The sequence below is a fragment of the Bubalus kerabau genome, chromosome 1, assembly GCF_029407905.1.
Source record: "Bubalus kerabau isolate K-KA32 ecotype Philippines breed swamp buffalo chromosome 1, PCC_UOA_SB_1v2, whole genome shotgun sequence".
In the NCBI taxonomy this organism is placed as follows: Eukaryota; Metazoa; Chordata; class Mammalia; order Artiodactyla; family Bovidae; genus Bubalus; species Bubalus kerabau.
Genome location: NC_073624.1, coordinates 180027521 through 180044846, shown reverse-complemented (window position 1 = coordinate 180044846; position 17326 = coordinate 180027521). Strand labels below are relative to the sequence as shown.

Genomic DNA, 17326 nt, shown 5'->3' with positions numbered 1-17326 from the left:
TCTTCTCTATTTGGCAATTTCCTAATTTGTCCCTTAGTGCCAGCCCTTCTGCCTCCTCTTGGGCAGCTGTCCTCCCAAGGCATTCACTGGCTGGGTTACCTTTCTCCTGACAGCTCACACTCAGTGCATTTACTCCTTCCACAAAGACTGAGTGAGCTTAGGCCAGTTACTGGGAAATTTCAGAGACAAGTGATATTTAAAAGAAAGAAAACAGGCTTCCCTGGTGGTTCAGCAGTTAAGACTTCACCTTCCAACGCAGGAGGTTGTGGGTATGATCGGGCAGCTAACATCCCACATGCCTGGTGGCCAAAAAAACAAAACATAAAATGGAAGCAGTATTGTAACAAATTCAACAAAGACTTTAAAAATGGTCCACATTTAAAAAAAAAAAATCTTAAAAAAAAAAAAGTAGAGCCATGGGCCAGAGATGACAGGATATGGAGGTGCTCTGGGAAGATTTCTCAGAGGAGATGACATACAAACCGAGACCTAAATGATCAGAAGAGGCCAGCCTTGGGGAGATGTGAGGGAAGGGCATTACAGACTGGGGGACAGCCAGTGCAAAGGCCCTGTGGTTGGAAGTAAGGTGAGATTATTTGCGGAATGGAGAGAAGGCCAGTTTTGTTAGATGGGGGTGAGGGAAGTGGAGGGGGATGTGGCTGGACGGGTGGGCAGAGGCTGGACTGGACTACCTTGCAGGCCATATGAGGAGTGGTGTTTTTCCTAAGAGCTCCAGAGTGCCAGAAACAGGTTTTCCAGCAGGCAGTGGTGGGTTATGTTGGGGGTGATTTAGGGCTTCTAAGGCCCTGGAGAGGACTGGAAAGAGGCCAGAGGAGGCACAGGGAGGTGTTGGTGCAGTTATCATATTTGGCTGAGTTTATACAATAAGTCCTTGGTGTTTCAAGCCCAGAGTGAAATTTTGTTTCCAGTGCTACCGAAGTCCCCAGTGGGTGCCGATAAATATTCACTGAGTAAATGAATGCCAGAAGGTTGGAGTGCGACTTTGGCAGGATTCCCCAGCTCTATCCAGGGAAGCAGCCTGGAAACCTGTCAGGCAGCAGAGGGCCCTTCCCTGGATAAGGTGGTAGACTGGCTCTCAGCCTTGCTTGGCCCCATCATCCCCATCTGTAAAATGGGTGGGCTGGAAAATTAGAGGAAGACTTTATAATTGGTGCTAAGTCACTTCAGTCATGTCTGGATTCTTCATGACCTTGTGGACTGTAGTCCCCTCTCCCAACTCCTCTGTCCCTGGGATTCTCCAGGCAAGGATACCGGAATGGGTGGCCATGCCCTACTCCAGGGGATCTTTCCGACCCAGGCATGTAGCCTGTGTCTCTTGAGTCTCCTGCATTGACTGTTGGGTTCTTTCCCACTAGCACCACCTGGGAAGCTCATTGAGGGTGAGGGGCCTGAGTTTCCTCATATTTAAATCAAAAGCAAAAGAGCTGCAAAGAGTGAGCAAGGTGAAGAGGTGGGAAAAGAGGAGAGAAGGAAGGTGAAGGGCCTTGTGGGTTTCTGGTAGGACTTTGGCTTTTCCTCTGGGGAAGTTGGGAGTCAAAGACGGATCTAGGCAGAGGTGGGACATTACCTGACTTAGACATTCCTAGGCATCCCTGGGTTGTTGTGGGGAAAAGAGACTATGAGGTCAAGGGAGGAACCCAGGGACCTGACAGGAGGCGATTGCACTGGTCCAGGTGAACGATGATGAAGATGGACTTGGTGGAGACCGTGGAGGGGAGAAGTGGGCAGATTGTAGATTGGTATAATTTCTCTTCTTCCTCTTCCTCTTCCTCTGTTCACCACCACCACTACCCAGCCCCAAAGAGTCGCCCAAAGGGAAAGAGAAAACACCCCGCCCCGATCTCTGGGACCGCGTATACCATGCAAAGCTGCGGGTAACCAAGGTAGCCTCCCGCGCTCTGGAGGGTCCCAGGAGGGCGCCAAGGCGGAGGAGCGCTCTCTGCCCCGCGCCCAAGGGACCGCAGCTTGGTTCAGTCACTGGGTTTGAAAGGGAGTGCCCGGTCTGCCACGAGCCAGGCTGCATGCTCCAGGGACTCCGGAGACCCTGGAGAAGCTCCTCAGAGGTCTCCACCTTCTGCCTCCGACCCGGCACGAGTCTGCACCGTAGAGCGCCACCTGCACGCAGCAGCCCCGAAGAAGAGGCGTGTTCCCATCTTACAGAGGCGAAAACTGAGGATTAGACGCTACAGGGCCCACAGCGAGTCCGTGACGGATTTAGGGGTCAAATCTCTTTACATAACAACGGCAAAAACACTAAAAATCACAGCAGCTAACCTTTGTCCAGCGCTTATTGCGTTCACAGCACTTTGGCATGCATTGTCTCATTTCATTTGTCAACACCTCCAAGGGTGGGTAGGTCAATTCTTCTTTATTTTTTTTTTATACAGATAAGGGGCTGTTAGGTTTGGGGGACTCCCCCAAGGCATAGGGTGCTGGAATTTGAACACAAGTCTGCTCAGAGCTTGTCTCAAGCCTGTGGGGGAAGCTCCGGTGCCCTTGAATGACAGACCGTTCCAAGAAAGCCTGAACTTGCAAACACAGGGAGAAAATGAGTTGTTTTTGTTTTTTTGAGAGGAGGTCCCGGGAGGTCCAAAGGCCTCCACAGCTCCCCGCTTTAACGTGGCTCCCTCTTTTCCTTTGGTTCCCGCGCGCTCAATCGGGTGACCCGTGGGAACAGGGAGAAATCCGAAAGAAGGAAAGGCGAGCGAAACCGACCCGGCAGCTTCCGCTCCGGAGGGGGGCGCACTGCGGCCAGGACCCCGCAGCCCCGGGGGCCGTCGGGAGCCCCGCCCCTCGGCCCCGCCCCCTCCCCGGGCGCCGACCTCGGTGGTCACGTGACCGGGCCCTGCGGCCGCTGGGGCCGGAGGGCGCGGCGCGCGGACTCGGCGGCCAGGCCAGGCGCGGCCCGAGCCGAGCAGGCCGGAGCCGGCCCTGCGCCTTGTCGGGGGCGTCGCGCCGCGCCCGCCCCCCGCCCCGCCCCGTGCGGGGCGCACGCGCGCTCCTCTCAGCGCCCCTCCCTCCGCGCGGGGACCCCTGGCGGGCTGCGTGTGGACATGGCCAGCGACGCTGTGCAGGTAGGCGCACCTGCGTTTGCAGCCGCCCAGCGGCCAGCCGGCGCTGGGGACCCCCGCCCGCGCACCGCCGGAGCTCCCGGGATCCGGGCGGCCAGGGTGGGTCCCCACCTCCCCCGAGCGCTAGGCGCCCCCTCCCTGGGCCGGCACTGTGGAGCCAACGCAGTCTCCTCGGCAGGTGGAGGTACGCACAGGGGAGGGTGCGGGAGCGAGGGGTGTCCTACAGCATTCCCAGCTCCGCCCTTCTCTGAGAATTAGAGAGGGCCAGCGAAGGCTCGACTTCGGGTGTCTGTGGCTAGCTGGGCATCCCGGTGCCAGTCGACCCTGCCGCTCGCTCCCTCTCCTCAGCGTTCGGTTCTCCTGCAGGTGCCGCTCCACCTGAGCAGGTGCCTGGCGCGATGCCCCAGGAAGGGCGCAGGCCACTCGCCCCGTTTCCCCCACCCTCCCCCACGCACAACAAAGCTCTGGCGGCACCCCCACCTCCGGACTGAGCTTTACGATGGTCGCGACGCTGCAGATTGGCACCTGTTGGCGGAAGTGCCAGAGTCACCTCTTTAGGTCTGGGGACCAGGGACCCACACAGCCAGCCACTCGGCTGCCAGGTGGAACCTTATCCCAGGATTCCAGGTGGGGAGTGTCCATGTCAATGAACTGGGGATTCTCTTTTACCTGGAATCCTGCCTGGACCGGGTCACCCCACAACCCACACATCAACACACACACAGGCACAGGTGACTGACACCGAAGTGCCACCCACCCAGGTTCTCCCTGTGCCATCTTGTGGACATCACAGCCTGGAACTCACCTTCCCTGCCTGTGGTGAGCAGGGCCGGAGTGACTGCTGAAACCTCTTTGGGTCAGTGACCCAAATCTGAGACATGTCCTGTACCTCCGGTGCCCCCACAGTGCCTCATCAGCTCTCCATCGTCCTGTGGTTGCTGTGTAACTGGGTTCTCATCTCCTTCTGCACCTGCCCCCACATCCCCTTTGTGTCTCCCCCGTCACCCCCTGTCCCCCGCCCCAGTCCTGCTGATGGCCTGCCAGCCTTGCCGAGGAGCTGGGCGTATCTGGTGTTGCCGATCACACAAGGTCAGACCTTGGGGGCTGGGGAGGGCCTGGGTCCCTGCCTCTACCCCATCAGCCCTGGGAGGACAGTGTAGGACTCCCCTGGCACATGCATGCGTTTGGCATGTAGCAGACATGGCCTGGACGAAGACTGTGATTCCTGGAACGAGGCTGGACCTGCGCCCTGGTCCCCTTTCCCGTCTCCTGCCTGCTCTCTTCTCCCTACCCCACCCCCACCCCCACCCTGTCCTGGTCATTCCTCTCTCGTGGCTGCTTGGGTCTGCTACCCCTGTCCCTCTGTCTGTCCCAGTGTGTGTGCCTGTCTGTTCTGTGTCCGGCAAACGGATGTCCTGTCCGGATTCCAGAAACGCCCAATGCATTGAAATCTCCGGACATGGGGTCTAGATCCCTGGTCACTCTAGGAAGAGGGAATTTCTGGGAAGTGGACCCTCTGGACCTGGGGCGGGGGAGGCGTTTTCTGCTTCTTGGAGGGTGTTGGGGATTCCCCAAGGCCAGGCCAGGCTCCTGATTCATGGGTTCATCTGGTTGGCCCTCAGGTGACCTCTGCCCTGGATAAGAGTGAGTCACCCAAGGAAGGAGAACCTGGGAGGCCCAGCCTCCCTCTCTCCCTCTGCATATTCTCAGCCCTCAGCTGCTGGAGGAGGTGGGGCTGAGGGATCCTGCTCCTCCCCACCACCCGGACTCCCCTCATTCGAGCTGGCCCTGCTCCTGGCTGCACCGCTGCTCTGCCTGCTGGGGACAGGGTGGGGCTGGGTGGCCGGTGGGACCTGGTTGATAGCAGGTGGTAGGAGGTGACCCTGGGTGTAAATTCCAGAGCTGTCACTTCCTCACGGTGTGTCCTAGGCCCTCACCATTCCTTCTTTGAGCCTTGGTTTCTGCCATCAAAATTGAAAAAAAGAAAATGTAGCCCAGAGGGTTTTCACGGTGAGGAAGGATGTAGACCAGGTCAGCCCCTTGCAGGTGGGGCTGCTGTGAAATCCTTACCAGTGGTCATGGTCAGCAGTTCAGGGTGTGAGTCTGTGTCCTTTAATCCAGGGTTTCTGAAGCTCAGCACTATTGACATTTGGGGCTGAATCATTCTTGGAGGTGGAGGCTCTCGTGTTTACAGTGGAATGTCAAGCAGTTTCCATGAACTCAACCCCATAGAGCCTAGTAGCAGCCCCAGTTATGACAACCAACCCAGAATGGCTCTGGATATTGCCAACTGCCCCTAGAAGTGAGGTGGGAGTGTTGGCAATCCCCTCTGCCGTTGAGAACTGCTGCTGCCATCCCTCTGAGCCTCAGTCTCCTTACCTGTAAAGTGGGAGGGGAAATATGGCAGCTGCTCAGGATAAAATTGAGGGGTCAGGAGGATCATGGGAGTGACACTTTAGGCCTGAAGTAAATCTTCCTTGGGGGCAGCTGCCCTTGAAGTTGATGGAGAGCAAACCCTGACTTTCCTCATCTCTAAAGTCGAGTCTCACCATGGTGGCAGATAATATACGTGGGGCTCTTCCTGCCTGGCTGACAACTAGCTCCGATTCTGGGCACTCTTGTAGGAAATCTCAGTTCTGTCTCCTGTTGGCTGTGGGACTTTGGGCAAGTTAGGTCACCGCCCCAGGTCTCGGTTTCCTCATCTGGAAAACGGAGTGATAATAGCACCTCCTGGAACGGCATTAGTTGACCTGGCGTGCAGCTTGTAGTAACCACCATGGTTCTTAATATTCATATTTGAGCTTGAGTGGAGACACTCGCACCCCAGCCCTGCAGAGCTGTCTCCTCATGATGTGGGGCCTCAGGGAGGTACCGCAGGGCCGGCCGGGCCCCCAGGCCTCCAAGCTATGGTCAGCAGCAGCAGGCAACCTAGCTGAGAAGAAGCCGGAAGTTGGGACAGGAAGGGGGCTGGGCCGCCCATGTAAGCACTTGTGGGTGTTGGTGTTTATAAGTATATACAGGGGGTGGGGGGTGGGCACACACTGGCCAGCCTGTGATACCTGCACATGCCTGTAGGTGTATAAGAGTGTGTTGTAGGAAAGCTGTATATGTGGGGAAGGCTGCTCTTCATGTCCACACTAGTGGGCCCGTGTGTGTGTGCCTGTTGTGTACACCTTGGGCATCCTCAGGACAGGGAGCAGAGGGGCCACCCCTGGGATGACCCCAGAGAAGCAGGCTCAGCCCTTGAGTCGGGGCTGAGAGGAAGGTCCTCTTGATGCCCCAGAGCCCCAGAGCTGGCCTTCGCAGGGGTTGCTGGGAGCCCGCAGGAAAGAGGAAGTAGCAGGCGAGAGGCCCTGGCAGGGCTGAGGTTCAGGAAGAGGGCGGGGCCCTCAGCCGGGACCCAGGATGGCGGAGGCTGATCCCCCTTTGGACCGGGAGCTGGAGGTGGGGGCTGGGGTCCTTGTGGGGGAGGGGCAGCAGAAGAGGACCCCAAGTGGCACAGGACAGAGGGGCCCTGCCCTTGGGACCTCTCGGTTTTGGACTGAGGGGAGGAGGTGGGGTGCTGGCTTTGGAGTTTTCTGTTTGAAAGATGAAACTGTTTGGGGCCCTTTGGGCTTCCAGATTGGGGAAATAGAAGGGGAAGGGAACAGGGCTCTTTTCTTTAGGGTCTCAGTTGTAGACAACAAAAGGAGGGGAGATGGCGCTTGGCCCCAGGATCTCCAAGTTTGGGGGTATAGCAGGGAATAGACAAAACCTGTCTCCAGGCCCTCCTAGTTTGGGGTTGCAGCAGGGAATAGATGAGGCGTGTCCCTGGATCCTCCTAGTTTGGCGTTGCAGCAGGGAATAGATGAGGCCTGTCTCTGGGTCTTCTTAGTTTGGAGGTACAGCAGGGAATAGACAAAGCTTGTCTCCATACCCTCCTACTTTTGGGGTACAGCAGGGAATAGATGAGGCCTGTCTCTGGGTCCTCCTAGTTTGAGGGTGCAACAGGAAATAGACAAGTCCTGTCCCTGGGTCCTCCTGGTTCAAGGGTACAGCCATGAGGAGAAGGAACCTGCTCTTGTAACCCCAACCTTGTGGTTTGGGGGGCATCACAGGCCTGCCCTTGATACTTCCTCATTTGGGGAGCAGCAGAAGGAAAGCTGCCCTCAGGCCCTCCTAATGTGGGGCATAAGGGAGCGGAGATGGGGCCTGCCTTTGGGACCTCCTAGTTTAGGGGGGCAGCAGAGGGGAGAGGGGGTCTCCCCTCAGGACCTGGTCATTTGCGGGCAACAGAGGGAGACAAAGCCTGTTCTTGGGCTCCCCTAATTTGGGAGGACAGTGGAAGGAGAGATAGGGCCTGACCTTGGGGACCCCGAGCGGTGGGGACCCAGTGATGGGGCAGTGCAATCTGCCCTGCAGGATCCCACTGCATGAGGACGGGGCGAGACTGAACTGTACCTATGGTCCTCTTGTCTGAGGGGATGGCAAGGAGAAGGCCCTGCCCTTGGGACCTCACAGTTTGGAGGTGTCAGGAAGCAGGCACAGGGCCTTGTCTCACCTCCCAGTTTTGGGGGACCGTCGGAGGCCATGGACCAGGCCCTGTGTCAGGAGTGCCCCCCCGGAGGAGGCCGGGCCAGGCCGGCTGAACGTGGTCTGCACCCCTAGAGCTGCCCTGGCCCCACTGACCCTGCTTCGTCCCCCGCAGAGTGAGCCGCGCAGCTGGTCCCTGCTGGAGCAGCTGGGCCTGGCAGGTGCCGACCTGGCAGCCCCTGGGGTACAGCAGCAGCTGGAGCTGGAGCGGGAGCGTCTGCGGCGGGAGATCCGCAAGGAGCTGAAGCTGAAAGAGGGTGCAGAGAACCTGCGGCGAGCCACCACCGACCTGGGCCGTAACCTGGGCCCTGTGGAGCTGGTGCTGCGCGGCTCCACACGCAGGCTTGACCTGCTGCACCAGCAGCTGCAGGAGCTGCATGCCCACGTGGTGCTGCCCGACCCTGCGGTGGGCGTGCACGGTAAGCCAGGCTTCCCTGGGGTGGGGGGTGGGGGATGCGGGATTGGGGGCCTCCACTGCCCAGGGCTCACCCACTGTGTCCCAAAGTAAGGCCAGCCAGCCCATTGCCACTGACCCCCAGGGAGACACACTCGGTCATGGCAGTGTCCAACCTGAAAATGCAGGCGGCTGCTATTACTGCTGCAAGTGCTCAGTCGTGTCCAACTCGGTGTGACCCCATGGACTGTAGCCCGCCAGGCTCCTCTGTCCAGTGGAATTCCCCAGGCAAGAATACTGGAGTGGGTTGCCATTTCCTTCTCCAGGGGATCTTCACGATCAGGGGTTGAACCTGCATCTCTTGCGTCTGCTGCATTGGCAGGCAGATTCTTTACCAGTAGTGCCATCTGGGAGGCCCAAATACAGGCAGACCAAAGGCCAAAACCGACACCCAGGGAAAGGTACACATACTCACACCCACAGCTGGGCAACACCAAAGGGCTTACATGGTATCACACAAATATCCAGACTCAGAGTCACACCCACACCCGGACAACACCTAAAGGCTCCAGCTGATTAAAAAAAATGTTTAATTGTGATTAAAAAACACATAACAGCACCTGAAAGTATAACAGCGTTGTTAGCTGGCTATTGTTATTGCTTCTGTTTAGACCCCATGTTTGTGACCCCATGGACTGCAGCCTGCTAGGCCCCTCTGTCCATGGGATTTTTCAGCAAGAATAGTGGAATAGGTTGCCATTTCTTTCTCCAGTGTATCTTCCCAACCCAGGGATTGAACCTGCATCTCCTGCTTAAGAGGCATATTCTTTACCACTGAGCCATCAGGGAAGGCCCTTAATCACCTATATTCCAATATAAAATAAAATGTTTTGGAAAAAAACATGTTACAGAAAATTTATCATTTTTGAGCATACAGCTCAGTGGTATTGAGTATTTTCCCATTTTTGTGCAAGGAATCTGCAGAACTTTTTCATCTTACAACTAAAAACAAAGATGTAACACACATCACATCAGTAGCCAGAGACCCTCACACACAGTCTCGCCAGCACCCAGACAACTCCAAGGGCCTACCCTGTGGCTCAGCGGTAAAGAATCTGCCTGCAGTGCAGGAGATGTGGGTTCGATCCCTGAATCGAGAAGATCCCCTGGAGAAGGGAATAGCAACCCACTCCAGTATTCTTGGCCTGGGAAATCTCATGGACAGAGAAGCCTTGGCCGTCTATACTCCATGGGTTGCTAAAGAGTCAGACATGACTGAATGACTAAATAGCAGCAGCATTCTGTGAATACCCAGAGACTTCCATACTGCCAACCAGGACCCAGTTAAATGCACACTCCATCACACCAACACATACACGAAACCTAAGGACTCGCACACGCTCACACCAACCCCCAGAGATTCAGACACACAGAGCTGCTGTCACAGGTGTTTACCAACCCATAAACAGCCTGAGACTTAAACACACAACTGGACAAGACCTGAGACTCAGCACCACTTAGCCCAGCACCCACACACCTCTTTGTTGTGTCAACAGCTGGAGGCTAACAGACGGAGAAGGCAATGGCACCCCACTCCAGTACTCTTGCCTGGAAAATCCCATGGACGGAGGAGCCTGGTGGGCTGCAGTCCATGGGGTCGCGAAGAGTCAGACATGACTGAGCGACTTCACTTTTCACTTTCACGCATTGGAGAAGGAAGTGGCAACCCACTCCAGTGTTCTTCCCTGGAGAATCCCAGGGATGGAGGAGCCTGGTGGGCTGCCATCTGTGGGGTCGCATAGAGTCGGACACGACTGAAGCGACTTAGCAGCAGCAGCAACACTATCAGATCAACACTTGCAGGTGATGAAAAAGAGTTCAGCCAACGCTCAAAAACCTCATCCTGTCACAGCTGTACCCAGAGTCCCTCTGATGGTCATACCACTCTCTGGAGATTCACACAGAGCTGTGCCAACCTCCAGAGACACACATGTCCAACTGTTCCAACACTTGGACGCTGTCACGCCAGTGCCAGGAGATCTGATTGCACAGTTGTGCTGACAGTCACAAACATGTGCACAGAGTCATCCCCATCACCCAGAATCTCACAAGGTCATTCTAACACCTCACATCTCGCAGTTACACTAGCACCTGGGGAGGCACACACTCAGTTATGCCAGCACTCTGAAGGTCACAGACTTAACCGCAGCCACACCGGCTGACGCCTACACAACCGTGTACATTGTTGGGGTGTATATACCTTCTCTACAAAGGTATATACGGTCACACCAAGGACTCACACACACCTGTGTTCATTCACACTGGTCCCGCCCCAGCCCTGAAAGGGTTTCCCTATGAGGGCTGGTGGGGAGTGGGCCCTGTGGCCCCTGGCCCCCAGCTCTTCCTCCTCCCAGGCCCAGGGGTGGATCCTCTCAGCTGGCGCAAAAGCACCTGGGCAGTTGGAGAGGAGGGCTGCGGTGACTCTGCCCCATCCACCCCTCCAGATGCCCCCCAGTCCCCTGGCACAGGCGACTCCGCCTGCTCAGCCACCAACCTGAGCCGCGTAGCCGGTCTGGAGAAGCAGCTGGCCATCGAGCTGAAGGTGAAGCAGGGGGCAGAGAACATGATCCAGACATACAGCAACGGCAGCACCAAGGTGGGAGCAGCATGCGTGCACACCCCCCCGTGTGCATGTACACCTGCGGGCGCATCACAGGCTGGAGCCTGCAGTGGGGCCGGGCTGGTACCTCCATCTGCCCCCTAGGAGGCTGGAGCGCTCTGGGTTGGGGACAGAGGGCTGTTGAGTGACTCTGCAGCAGGATTGGAGTGTGGGCAGCTTGGGTGGGGGCAGAGAGGAAACTGGATGACTGTGGGTGATGTCAGATCGACACATGGCAGAGAATCCCCCCCCATACTCAGTTACCCCCGGAGACGGGGCAACATGCAGCCTCTCACTGCTGGTGGCATCTCTGACATGTACACACAGATCAACGCCTAGATGCACACGTGACTGTTTAGTGGCTCAGTCGTGTCCGACTCTGCACCCCTGTGGACTGTAGCCCACCAGGCTCCTCTGTCCATGGGATTTTTTAGGCAAGAATACTGGAGTGGGTTGTCATTTCCTTCTCCAGGGGATCTTCCCAACTCAGGGATTAAACTCATGTCTCCTGTGTTGATAGGCGGGTTCTTTACCACTGAGCCACTGGAGAAGCCCAGATGTATATACTATCATAATATCTAGAGACACACCCATGGTCATAACAGCTTCTAGAGACACACAGTGGCATATCACCATTGCGACACATACACATACCGTCATAACATCTAGATTCACAGCAGTAACAACTCTCGGAAGCACGTGGAGGATAACCACCACGGTCACCTCTAGACATAGACGCACACCATCATAGAACACCCAGGACACACAGCTCAGGCCAGCAGGACACCTAGACTCACAGACACACACATCATCAGTTTTTCACACCCAGATATCAGCGTTGTCACACAGATGTACCCCCAGTTGTACCAACACCAAGTACACAGTCACAGGTTGGCAGCAACACCCAGAGACAGTTACACCCACGGGCAGAGTTAGACCTACACAGCTAGAGACCCAGAGAGCATTCATGCCCGTGAGTGCACACACAAACGTGAATATTGCACCGGAGGACACAGACCGTGCAGCATTTTTCTTAACCTTTTATTGAGGTGTAACAGATGGACATCAAGTGCAGAAAACCTAAGTGTACAGCCAGTGAATCTTGATCTAGGTACCTACCGCCCTTACTGAACCTTTCCTGTCACCCAGAAGTGCCCTCCTGCCCCCTTCAGTCAATACCCAGTCTTCTTTTATCACAGATTGTCAGTGCCTGGCTTTTTAAAAATTTATTTTATTTATTTTAATTTTTGGCTGCTCTGGGACTTCATTGCTGCGCTCAGGCTTTCTGTAGTTGTGGAGCATAGAGGGCCACTCTCTAGTTGCAGGGCATGGGCTTCCCATTGCAGTGGCTTCTCTTGTCATGGAGCACAGGCTCTAGGGTGCGCAGGCTCAGTAGTGGCACATGGGCTTAGTTGCCCTGCTGCATGTGGAATCTTCCCGGACCAGGGGTCGAACCTGTGTCCCTTGCATTGGCAGGTGGATTCGTAACCACTGGACCACTAGGGAAGTCTGTCAGTGCCTGGTTTTGAACATAGCACCAAGTCAATGGAAAAATCCACCACCAGTTCCTGGCACCTGTACACACATAGGGTCCTTGGCTATGTCCAGTCAACCCTGTAGCTTGAACTGCACACACCAACATCAGGACCCTGCTCCCTGCAACTGCCTACAGCTGTCTCACACCCAGTCACCCCTGGACTCACCCATGTGGCTACAGGCAAGGCTACGCCCACCATGGGGAACACATACACATACGCCATTCTAACAGCTGACACAAATACAGTGCCTGCTGGTGCCAGGCACAGTTGTGAGCCCTGCACACAGATTACCTGCTTTAATCCTCAGCCCAGTGGTGGTTGGTGCTGTTAGTACTCTCCCCTTCCCGCAGATGAGCAGACAAACCCAGAGCGGTTGAGCAGCTTGTCCAAAGTCACACAGCTGTTAGGTGGCAGCTGTCAGGATTCACATGCCAAGGCTCCATCTCCCTTCAATACCCAGGAACACATTCTTTCACACCCACACATGAATGCTCTGTCACCCAGAGCCTGCCTGGGGTAGACACCAGGACGGGTGGTCAGGCCCCCACCTGCCCAGTCTTCCCCTCACGGCCTGTCTCTGCCATCAGGACCGGAAGCTGCTGCTGACAGCCCAGCAGATGCTGCAAGACAGTAAGACCAAGATAGATATCATCCGCATGCAACTGCGCCGGGCACTGCAGGCCTGCCAGCTGGAGAGCCAGGCGGCCCCAGACGAGGCTCAAGGTGAGTCCATCACCCTGAGACAGCCTCCCCTGCATTCCACCTTGCAGAGTTCAGCTCCCAGCCCCACAAGGGGTCCCTTTCTAAGGCAGGGAGATGGGTGCTGTGACTCACCATGCTAGAATGCGTTCCTGACCCTCTCTGGGCCCCAGTTTCCCATTCTGTCCCACTCGAGATTTGCACGTGATCAGTTATTGGCAAACTACAGCTCTTGGACCAAATCTGCTACTGCCTTTTTTTGTTTGTTTTGGAAATACTGAAGACCCAGCCATGCCTATTCGTTTACTGTCGCCTAGGACTGCTTGTGCATTGTGACAGTGGGGCCAAGTAGTGGCAACAGAGCTTGTGGTCCACAAAGACAAAAATATTTACCCTTTGGCTCTTTAAAAAAAATAATTAATTCAGTTTTGGCTGTGCTGGGCCTTCGTTGTTGTGTGAAGGCCTCTCATTGCAGTGGCTCCTTTTATTGTCGAGCATGGACTCTTGGGCTTCGGTAGCTGCAGCTCACGGGCTCTGGATCGCAGGCTCAGTAGTTGTGCAGCAGGCGCGTAGTTGCCCTGCGGCATATGGAATCTCCCTGGACTAGGGTTGAATCCACGTCCCCTGTATTGGCAGGCAGCCTCTTAACCACTAGACCACCAGGGAGGTCCTACCTTTTGGCTCTTGATGGGAAAAACGTGTGGACCCCTGGGCTCGGCAGTTGCCTTGCCGTGTTGGCCCCCGTAATATGAAACGGTGGGTGTCCACAGCCTGTGTGTGTTTCCCTTGTATCTCAGTGTCTGAATGCCTGAGGCCGTCTCAACCCAATTGTCATCCTGAATTTGAGACGGGCTGTATTGTATGCATCAGCTCTCCAGGTTTCACCTGCAGGGGTGACTGTATTAGTGAACGTTTGTCAGTGTTAAGGTGGTATTTGCCCTGGGGACCAGAGTTTGTACACATGCCCCGTAACTATGAGAGTTCCTGTGTCACCATGAGAGTGTGTCAGCTGTTGGTGGGTGTTAGTGTGTTTGGGCTGCTCCACCACAATACCACGGACTAGGGATGAGGGGGCATGTAAACAAAATTTATCTCTCACTGTGCTGGGGGCTGAAAGTCCAAGATCAAGGCGCTGGCAGATACAGCGTCTGGCGAGAGCCCTCTTCCAGATTCATAGATGGCTGTCTCCTTACTTTGTCCTCGCATTGTAACTTTTGGTGACAGCCTAATCTTGCCCCTGTAAGTGTAAAAGTCTTGACAACCACCTGGGCACATGTGACAAAAGTCTTGGTGGGTGCCGCACAGCTGTGGGCGAGTGTGACTGTAGGAATGCTTGAGTCTGAGTCTAGGTCATCATGTGGGACTGCAAGACTGTCCTTGAAGTCTACAGCCGTGGATAAACACGACTGTGACCTTGTGCCTGTGGGTGACAGGTTTCCTGCACCTAGGTGACAGTGTGTCCTTGCACCTACTCCCTGTTCCATTGGGTGACTGTGCTGTGTCCTCTGTTGGGCTGTGGCTACATCCCTGGGACTTCACTCTGAGTGTGAAGCCAGCCTGTTTCCCTGTGACATTGGGTCTGTGTGTCTATGATTATTGCTCATGCTGCCCTGACTGTATGACATCATGACAGCATTTCTTTTAAAGATTTTTTTTCAATGTGGACCATTTTTTTTGTTCTTCAAAAAAAAAAAATTTTTTAATTGGAGGATAATTGCTTTACAATATTGTGTTGGTTTCTGCCATACATCAGCATGAATCAGCCATAAGTATATACATACGTCTTCTCCCTCCTGAACCTTCCCTCCCACCCCATCCCACCCCTCTAGGTTGTCATAGAGCACTGGTTTGAGCTGCCTGCGCCATACAGCAAATTCCCGCTGGCTGGCTGTGCTATGCGTGCTGGTGTATATATGTCAGTGCTACTCTCTCTATCCGTCCCACCCTGTCCTTCCCCGACTGTGTCCACAAGTCCTCACTGAATTTGCTACAACTCTGCCTCCATTCCATGCCTTGATTCTGCGGCTGTGAGGCACGTGGGACCCTCACCCCACAACCAGGGATCAAATCTGTGCCGCCTGCACTGGAAGGCGAAGTCCTAACCACTGGACCGCCAGGGAAGTCCTGTGCGGGCATTTCTTTGCCTGTCCCTGTGCCTTATCTGTGTGGCAGTGTGCCTGTGTTGCCGTGATCCTCCCTGGGCTGGAATTAGAGCCCTGGGAGTTTTGCCATTGTGTGACTCTGTCCCGACTCAATGGACATGAGTTTGGGTGAACTCCAGGAGTTGGTGATGGACAGGGAGGCCTGGCATGCTGCGGTTCATGAGGTCGCAAAGAGTCGGACACGACTGAGCGACTGAACTGACTGACTGATTCTGTCCCATTAGGGTGTTTATGTTTTGTGACTTTCCCTCTGTTCCTGTGACACTTTCCTTTTGCCGGGAGTTGACAAGGTGTATAGGGCTTCCCGGAGAAGGCAGTGGCATCCCACTCCAGTACTCTTGGCTGGAAAATCCCATGAATGGAGGAGCCTGGTAGGCTGCAGTCCATGGGGTCACTAAGAGTCAGACACAACTGAGCGACTTCATTTTCACTTTTCACTTTCCTGCATTGGAGAAGGAAATGGCAACCCACTCCAGTGTTCTTGCCTGTAGAATCCCAGGGACGGGGAGCCTGGTGGGCTGCTGTCTATGGGGTCGCACAGAGTCTGACACGACTGAAGCGACTTAGCAGCAGCAGCAGCAGCATAGGGCTTCCCAGGTGGTGCTAGTGGTAAAGAACCCACCTGCCCATGCAGGAGACGTAAGAACTGCAGGTTTGATTCCTGGGTTGGGAAGATCCCCTGGAGAAGGGAATGGCACCCCACTCTAGTATTCTTGCCTGGAGAATCCCATGGACAGAGGAACCTGGGGGCTACAGTCCATGGGGTTGCAGAGTCAGACACGACTGAAATGATAGCACAGCACAGACAAGGTATATATCTGTGTCTGTAATATCGGTCTTACCCGTGTGTGGCAGTGTGGTGGCATCTTTGTAAGAGTGTGTGGGTATGTGTGTTCTAAGGCCTACACTAATGACAAAGTGACAATCTCATTGTCACCCTCTGAGAGACAGTCTGATGACATCTATCTGACACCATTCCTGTTCCTCCAACTACGTTGTATTTCACGGTGTGGGTGGTCACCATTCATTTACTCAGACCCCTACTAGAGGAAATGAGGTATCTTCCAATCTTTCGCTCTTAAAAAAAAAGACTATGAATAACCACGTATAATACATATATCAAGGGAAATTTCCTGGCAGTCCAGTGGTTAGGACTCTGCACTTCCACTGCAGGGGAGGTGGGGGGGTGCAATTCAATTCCTAGTCAGGGAACTAAGATCCCACATGCTGCATGGTACGGCCAAACAAAAACAAAACAACATACATCAAGTGCAAAGTTGTTTCTATGGGATAAAGTACCTGAACTGGGATTGCTAAATCAAAAGGTAGATATATTTATAATTCTGACAGAAATCGCCAAACTGCCTCCATTGGAAAGCAACTTGTGTCCCCATCAGCAACGTATCTGTTCTTAAGTGTGTGTTTTATTTTTATTTATTTGGCTGCATTGAGTCTTAGTTGTGGCACACAGGATCTTCATTGCATCATGTGGGTTCTTTCCTTGCGGTGCACAGACTCTCCAGTTGTGGTGCGCAGGCTCAGTGGTTGCAGGGACATGGGCTTAGTTGCTCCGGAGCATGTGGGATCTTAGTTCCCTCACCAGGGATCGAACCTTCATCCACTGCAGTGGAAGGCAGATTCTTAACTGCTGGACCACCAGGGAAGTTCCCCTAAGTATGTGTTAATTGTGTGTCTGTATATAAGTCTGCCCCTGGGTGGCAGCTTAACTACATCCCTGGGACTGGCTCTGTGGGTGATGGTGTCTGGATAAAAGAGTGACAGCATCCGGGTGCATGTGTGGCTGTCTACCCGTGGGTGACAGTGTGACTGTCCCCATGACCCCCTACCTTGGGAGGGAGTGATGCTTGTTGACGGCTATCTGTCCCTGGCCAGTGCCTGTTCCTACAGATGGGTGCATGTCTCTAGAACCAGGATGGTTGGAGCCGGGGCTCAAGCTGGCCTCACTGCCTCGTGTCTTACGCCCACAGGGAGTCCGGACTTGGGGGCAGTGGAGCTGCGCATCGAGGAGCTGCGTCACCACTTCCGAGTGGAGCATGCGGTGGCCGAGGGTGCCAAGAATGTGCTGCGCCTGCTCAGCGCCGCCAAGGCTCCGGACCGCAAAGCCGTCAGCGAGGTGAGGGGCGGGGCGTCGACCCGGAGAGGTGGGGCTTCGGCGAGGGATGGGGACTCATGTGTCAAGTCGGACCTAG

The 17326-nt window shown here is 55.0% G+C and overlaps 1 protein-coding gene across 1 annotated transcript in view; it reads left to right on the top strand.

The window, feature by feature from the left end:
* The first annotated feature begins 2862 nt into the window (after positions 1-2862).
* The window catches only part of PKN1 (protein kinase N1), a 28755-nt gene continuing 14291 nt past the window's right edge, over positions 2863-17326 (top strand). Inside the window, exons 1-5 of the mRNA XM_055542786.1 lie at positions 2863-3095; positions 7780-8083; positions 10563-10714; positions 12843-12978; positions 17105-17250. Coding sequence (XP_055398761.1) covers positions 3075-3095; positions 7780-8083; positions 10563-10714; positions 12843-12978; positions 17105-17250 — 759 coding nt within the window. The 5' untranslated portion in view covers positions 2863-3074. The remainder of the gene's footprint in view (positions 3096-7779; positions 8084-10562; positions 10715-12842; positions 12979-17104; positions 17251-17326) is intronic.